This window comes from Ranitomeya variabilis, chromosome 8, assembly GCF_051348905.1.
Source record: "Ranitomeya variabilis isolate aRanVar5 chromosome 8, aRanVar5.hap1, whole genome shotgun sequence".
Lineage (NCBI taxonomy): Eukaryota > Metazoa > Chordata > Amphibia > Anura > Dendrobatidae > Ranitomeya > Ranitomeya variabilis.
This window is the reverse complement of record NC_135239.1, coordinates 222025030-222032877: the sequence shown is the minus strand read 5'-3', so window position 1 is coordinate 222032877 and position 7848 is coordinate 222025030. Positions and strand designations below refer to the sequence as shown.

The window sequence follows — 7848 nt, the reverse complement described above, 5'->3', positions numbered from 1 at the left end:
GGGACTGATCAACCCCTGGACCGTACGGGCTGCCGTGCCTTCCTCAAATCGCTTGACCTGAACAAAAGGTCCATTTTTTGTGATGACCGTGGTGGAACATTGGAGGTGTACCGAGGATGCTTCCAGGAGCCTGGGGAAGCTTTTCTGGAAGAGTCCTTGACACTTAGAAAATTTTGGGCAATTTTCTAAGGGAAAAAAATCACAGGTCAGTGATGTTAGACCGAGTCAAAGAGGCAAAGATGAACGTAGATTTGAATATTTTTATTCATGACAGACCAAAATTGACAGATTCACATGGGCTTTGTTCTCCTGAATGGGATGAGCCGAATATTCTCGAGACTATACGACTCAGTAGACTCAGTAGACTCGGGTGACTCGGGAGCACTTTCCGTGAGGTCTACCGGCTCGTTATCCAATTCACTGGTCGATGCCATTACTGGGGACAGAATCTCGGCGTCATCACGATTTCCTGCATGCCCCTCAGACTCGTGTGACTCGGGTGCACTTTCCGTGAGGTCTACCAGCTCGTTATCCAATTCACTGGTCGATGCCATCACTGGTGACAGAATCTCAGCGTCATCACGATTTCCTGCGTTGAACACCAGCTCTTGGGCATGGCACATATCGGTCAGGGTCTTCTCCCGGTAAATTCGCTCGGCCACGTCGTTTGTATGTGCCAAGTACCGAGCAAACAATCGCTTTTCACAATCCGTGTATTGTGACAAAGTCCATGTCTCACATACCCGCCGTACGAGGTGGCTGGTGATGTTTGTGAGGTTGTAGCTGCGGAGAAAAGCATATCGTTAGTACCGGTTGCTACGTACGGCTGTGGGTCACTTGACTGGTGGCCACCTTGCCTTGAATGGTATCGTCTGAATCCCACAGATGGATTTTCTATGACCTTCCCGGTACACGTCACAAAAAAGTTTGTGATGATCTTTCGGCCAGCGGTAAAGACCGGCCTGACATGTTCCGCATATGCTTTGAACCACTGAAAAAGAAAAAAAAAATGTTAATCTCAAGCCAGAGGGCACCCCTCCAAAAGGCGAGTGGGGTTGCCTGGGTTCCCTGGCTTTGAGAAAAGCTTACCGATTCCTCTTCCTCCGAAAGTACGAAAGTTGCTACCTGAGAGGTGGAACACTTGTGAGTCTTCACACCCACAATTGTCTTGCGCCTTCCGTGGTACATGTGATGGATCCTCTCATTCCACTCTGAAACCTACGATGTGAAAAAAGGTGGAAAAATATTGAACCGGTTCAGCAAATACCGCTGACCCACAGGGCGCGACGACTTACCGTCATGTTACGAACGACACCCGGTCTTTGGAGATGTTTTAGAATCAGAAGGGCTTGGAGGTACAGTACGACTTCCCGGCGATCTACTTCCGATCCGCCATCTGTCACAGCCTCGATGCTAGCTAGAAATGTTGGCCTTGCCTCCTCCAGTATCATCTGGCAGTCCTTGGGTGACTTTGATGGCTTCATCAATATATCGTACCTGTGGGGAAAAATGAAGCCAATTAACCAACATGCAAGGTTCGGTAACAATCCGCGGACGATTGGCTTTTTTGAACGGTGCACCTTTTACTGACAGACTCTCGGCAGGCTCCCTTGTACAATGTTTTCTGGAGGTCTGTTGTAAAATTCATGAACACTTCACAGGCCTTATAAAGCTGCGGATTCTCCAGTCTCAGTTTGGTGGCCCTCATCTGATAGATGGTAAATCTCCGTATGTGCTTCAACATTTTGAGGGAGGTCTGGCTCGATAGACGGAGTTTTCCAAGTTGCTCGAAAAAATTATTAACCTTGGATGGTTTTACGAGGTACTCCAGTGTTACAAATCTTGGGTTCACAAAAAATAGAAACCGTGCTACGTTTGATACCTCCTGTTGACAGTTTGGGACCCCACGGGTAACTGTCAGGTACGAGTGGAACCCCTTTAACATGGGGTGATTCAATGAGTGACGCTTGTACAATCCGGCGGCCTTGGTAGCCCTGCGGTTTTTGTCTTTCCATTCCCTTTTCTGAATACTTAAATCGCTGCCATCCACGACGCTCCCCGTGTGGTCAGGCTCAGGGCACGGTTCTCCCACCGGACTGTCTACCGTCTGTAAAAAGAAAGGCACGTCCATCTCATCCGAATCTAGCTCTGCCAGGGGCGGGGAGCATGGTTCTCCCACCGGACTGTCTACCGTCCGTAAAAGGAAAGGCACGTCCATCTCATCCGAATCTAGCTCTTCCAGGGGCATGGAGCCTGGGCAGTGCTCCGTATTGTCAGCTGGTACCTGAGCGGACCCTTCAGAGGTCAGTGGCGCGTTTTGTGACTCAAACCTCGGCTTGTTTGCTATTAAAAAGCCGCGACCTTCTAAGAAGGTAACAGTCTCTTCCAACGAATGGAGGGGCTTGAGCTCACTGAATTGGATCGTTGTCCCCTTGCTAGCGATACAGCGGAGTTGACACTTGGCCGAAGCGATGGCGGTTTTTATCTCCGACTCCCCGTGGGACCTCAGGCATACCCGTCTCAGATGTGTGGATATGTATTTGGTTGCCCTGTGACACACGGGGCATGTAAGCGGTGTCCGTGGATGCCTGCGGGGACACAAGTAATAAAACCGGTCACCTTGAGTACAACTCCGCTGCAAGGTACATTTATGTGTCTCTATGTGGCCGACGAATGTCTTCTACTCACCGCTCCATGGCGAAGGGTTTCCCGCAGTCAAACGGAGCGTCCCGTAATAGTTGATTAAAGCGCTGTGTTTCTCTGTGTCTTGAACGGTGGCAAACTGCTTTTCCTCCGCGTGTCACCCGCCCAGGTGAAAGACGCCAGCACAGGTGATTGGAATTGACCGGATGTGTTTTGCCGTACTCTGATATACGTCACCACGGGGGATGAGTCGGCCCCAAGGGTGGCACCTACACGGCTGCTAAAGATCCGTAGGGTTGCTGATATATCCCTAACCCTAACCCTAACCCTAACCCCTAACCCTAACCCTAACCCTAACCCTAACCCTAACCCTAACCCTAAGGTGAACCTGCGGAAGGATCATTAATGGGCGAGTGGGAAAAATACCGATGAGGCGAGGATCAGGAAGCCGAGGCCAGCCGCCAGCCAAATCCCCGAAGGGTACCGAACGCGATGGGGGCGGTGGTGGTTCTCCTTCCGCTTCACCAGGGCGCTCCGCAGCGCGGGGGCGGCGAGGGCACGTGAGGACAGCGGGCGGGCGACGTCGGGAGGGTGCGGCGAGCCCCTCTCGCTCCGTCGCCCAGGAAAAAGACGCCCGGCCTCGCGCCGACGATTGTTGCCCTGCTGCTGCCTGCCGAGGAAAAACAAGAAGCCCCCCGTGCACGCGAAAGGCCGTCCTGGGTACCATTCTCCCGTGCGCTCGCGTACCCCTCCCTGGGATATGCGGGTCCGGGCGGTAGGTCGAGAAGCCTCGAGCCCTCCTTCGTTCTCCTCCCCGCCGGAGGGAGGGACGGGGAGGCCGAGCGCCTGGGGCAACAGGGCCGAGATTTGGAAAACAACCCTCTGAAGCACCCAGTCTTTTGCGGCCGGCCGTAACGAGAGTGAAAAGGGGGCGCCTCCGAGCTTCCCCACAACCACAAAGTGCGACTCTTAACGGTGGATCACTCTGTCCGTTGACTATCTAGAGGGTTGACTGTTGTGAATTTGGATTCTGGGCTCCCCCGGTGGCTACTGGTGGAATTGAACTGGTGTTTTCATCTTCTCTGTTCACCTGTTCCCATCAAGATGTGGGAGTCGCTATATAACCTTGCTGCTCTGTTAGTTGCTTGCCGGTCAACAATGTTATCAGAAGCCTCTCTGTGCTTGTTCCTGCTCCTAGACAACTACTAGATAAGTTGGACTCTTGTCCATGTTTGTTTTTGCATTTTTGTTCCAGTTCACAGCTGTAGTTTCGTTACTGTGTCTGGAAAGCTCTTGTGAACAGGAATTGCCACTCTGGTGTTATGAGTTAATGCCAGAGTTTTAAAGTAATTTCTGGATGGTGTTTTGATAGGGTTTTCAGCTGACCATGAAAGTGCCCTTTCTGTCTTCTGCTATGTAGTAAGTGGACCTCAAATTTGCTAAACCTATTTTCATACTACGTTTGTTATTTCATCTTGATTCACCGCCAATACATGTGGGGGGCCTCTGTCTCCTTTCGGGGTATTTCTCTAGAGGTGAGCTAGGACTAATATTTCCCTCTGCTAGCATTATTTAGTCCTCCGGCTGGTGCTGGGCATCTAGAATCAACGTAGGCATGCTACCCGGCCACTGCTAGTTGTGTGTTAGGTTTAGTTCATGGTCAGCTCAGTTCCCATCTTCCAAGAGCTAGTTCCTATATATGCTGATGCTATGTTCTCTTGCCATTGAGATCATGACAGTTTGACCGGCCCACTAAAGGGTTAAAATCCTTGGCTGAGAAAGGAGAGAAATAAGAAGTCTGCTGAGAATTTTTTTTTTTTTTTTTTTTTTTTTTCTCCTTCTAATCTTTGAATGGCTCTGTGTCCACCTGTTTGTAATGGATCTTCAGAGTGTAACTGCAGGTTTGAATAATCTCGCCACGAAGGTACAAAATTTGCAAGACTTTGTTTGTCATGCACCTATATCTGAGCCGAGAATTCCTTTGCCGGAATTTTTCTCGGGGAATAGATCTGGGTTTCAGAATTTTCGAAATAATTGCAAATTATTTTTGTCCCTGAAATTTCGCTCTGCCGGAGACCCTGCACAGCAGGTCAGGATTGTGATTTCCTTGCTCCGGGGCGACCCTCAAGACTGGGCTTTTTCATTGACACCAGGGGATCCTGCGTTGCTCAATGTGGATGCGTTTTTTCTGGCCTTGGGGTTGCTTTATGACGAACCTCATTTGGAGCTTCAGGCGGAAAAAGCCTTGATGTCCCTATCTCAGGGGCAAGATGAAGCGGAAATTTACTGTCAAAGATTCCGTAAATGGTCTGTGCTTACTCAGTGGAATGAGTGCGCCCTGGCGGCGACTTTCAGAGAGGGTCTCTCTGATGCCATTAAGGATGTTATGGTGGGGTTCCCTGTGCCTGCGGGTCTGAATGAGTCCATGACAATGGCTATTCAGATCGATAGGCGTTTGCGGGAGCGCAAACCAGTGCACCATCTGGCGGTGTCCACTGAGAAGTCGCCAGAGAGTATGCAGTGTGATAGAATTCTGTCCCGAAGCGAGCGGCAGAATTTTAGACGGAAAAATGGGTTGTGTTTCTATTGTGGTGATTCTACTCATGTTATATCAGCATGCTCTAAGCGCACTAAAAAGCTTGATAAATCTGTTTCCATTTGCACCTTACCGTCTAAGTTTATTCTATCTGTGACCCTGATTTGCTCTTTGTCATCTATTACCACGGACGCCTATGTCGACTCTGGCGCCGCTTTGAGTCTTATGGATTGGTCCTTTGCCAAACGCTGTGGGTATGATTTAGAGCCTTTGGAGACTCTTATTCCTCTGAAGGGGATTGACTCCACCCCATTGGCTAATAATAAACCACAATACTGGACACAAGTAACTATGCGTATTAATCCGGATCACCAGGAGATTATTCGCTTTCTGGTGCTGTATAATCTACATGATGATTTGGTGCTAGGATTGCCTTGGCTGCAATCTCACAACCCAGTCCTCGACTGGAGAGCTATGTCTGTGTTGAGCTGGGGATGTAAGGGGGCTCATGGGGATGTACCTGTGGTTTCCATTTCATCATCTATTCCCTCTGAAATTCCTGAGTTCCTGTCTGACTATCGTGACGTCTTTGAAGAATCCAAGCTTGGTTCATTACCTCCGCACCGAGAGTGCGATTGTGCCATAGATTTAATCCCGGGTAGTAAATACCCAAAGGGTCGTTTATTTAATCTGTCTGTGCCTGAACATGCTGCTATGCGAGAATATATAAAGGAGTCCTTGGAAAAGGGACATATTCGTCCATCGTCATCTCCCTTAGGAGCCGGTTTTTTCTTTGTGTCAAAAAAAGACGGCTCTTTGAGACCATGTATCGATTATCGGCTTTTGAATAAAATCACTGTAAAATATCAATACCCATTGCAGTTGCTGACTGATTTGTTTGCTCGCATAAAGGGGGCCAAGTGGTTCTCTAAGATTGATCTTCGTGGGGCGTATAATTTGGTGCGAATCAGGCAGGGGGATGAGTGGAAAACCGCATTTAATACGCCCGAGGGCCACTTTGAGTATTTAGTGATGCCTTTTGGTCTTTCAAATGCTCCGTCAGTTTTCCAGTCCTTTATGCATGATATTTTTCGTGATTATTTGGATAAATTTATGATTGTGTATCTGGATGATATTCTGATTTTTTCGGATGACTGGGACTCTCATGTCCAGCAAGTCAGGAGGGTTTTCCAGGTTTTGCGGTCTAATTCTTTGTGTGTGAAGGGTTCTAAGTGTGTTTTTGGGGTACAGAGGATTTCCTTTTTGGGATATATTTTTTCTCCCTCTTCCATTGAAATGGATCCTGTCAAGGTTCAAGCTATTTGTGATTGGACGCAGCCCTCTTCCCTTAAGAGTCTTCAGAAATTTTTGGGCTTTGCTAACTTTTATCGTCGATTTATTGCTGGTTTTTCGGATATTGCTAAGCCATTGACCGATTTGACTAAGAAGGGTGCTGATGTTGCTGATTGGTCCCCTGACGCTGTGGAGGCCTTTCGGGAGCTTAAGCGCCGTTTTTCCTCTGCCCCTGTGTTGCGTCAGCCTGATGTTGCTCTACCTTTTCAGGTTGAGGTCGACGCTTCTGAGATCGGAGCTGGGGCAGTGTTGTCGCAGAAAAGTTCTGACTGCTCCGTGATGAGGCCTTGTGCCTTCTTTTCCCGTAAATTTTCGCCCGCTGAGCGGAATTATGATGTTGGGAATCGGGAGCTTTTGGCCATGAAGTGGGCTTTTGAGGAGTGGCGCCATTGGCTTGAGGGGGCCAGACATCAGGTGGTGGTATTGACTGACCACAAAAACTTGATTTATCTTGAGACCGCCAGGCGCCTGAATCCTAGACAGGCGCGCTGGTCATTATTTTTCTCTCGGTTTAATTTTGTGGTGTCATACCTACCGGGTTCTAAGAATGTTAAGGCGGATGCCCTTTCTAGGAGTTTTGAGCCTGACTCGCCTGGTAACTCTGAGCCCACAGGTATCCTTAAGGATGGAGTGGTATTGTCAGCCGTTTCTCCAGACCTGCGGCGGGCCTTGCAGGAGTTTCAGGCGGATAGACCGGATCGTTGCCCACCTGATAAACTGTTTGTTCCTGATGATTGGACCAGTAGAGTCATCTCTGAGGTTCATTCTTCTGCGTTGGCAGGTCATCCTGGCATTTTTGGTACCAGGGATTTGGTGGCAAGGTCCTTCTGGTGGCCTTCCCTGTCACGAGATGTGCGAGGCTTTGTGCAGTCTTGTGACGTTTGTGCTCGGGCCAAGCCTTGTTGCTCTCGGGCTAGTGGATTATTGTTGCCCTTGCCTATTCCTAAGAGGCCTTGGACGCACATCTCGATGGATTTTATTTCAGATCTGCCTGTTTCTCAGAAGATGTCTGTCATCTGGGTGGTGTGTGACCGTTTCTCTAAGATGGTCCATTTGGTTCCTCTGCCCAAGTTGCCTTCTTCTTCCGAGTTGGTTCCTCTGTTTTTTCAAAATGTTGTTCGTTTGCATGGTATTCCTGAGAATATCATTTCTGACAGAGGGACCCAATTCGTGTCTAGATTTTGGCGGGCATTCTGTGCTAGGATGGGCATAGATTTGTCTTTTTCGTCCGCTTTCCATCCTCAGACGAATGGCCAGACCGAGCGGACTAATCAGACCCTGGAGACATATCTGAGGTGTTTTGTGTCTGCTGACCA

General features: G+C 49.1%; 1 protein-coding gene across 1 annotated transcript; it reads right to left on the bottom strand.

Moving 5' to 3' along the window:
* Window positions 1–290: 290 nt before the first annotated feature.
* On the bottom strand, window positions 291–2696 carry LOC143788868 (uncharacterized). The gene is made up of 6 exons (XM_077278781.1): window positions 2689–2696; window positions 1581–2588; window positions 1296–1497; window positions 1090–1218; window positions 858–991; window positions 291–783 (listed from the first exon to the last, which is right to left on the bottom strand). Exons 1-6 carry the CDS (start codon window positions 2694–2696, stop codon window positions 291–293), a joined length of 1974 nt encoding a protein of 657 aa, XP_077134896.1.
* Between the last annotated feature and the right edge of the window lie 5152 nt (window positions 2697–7848).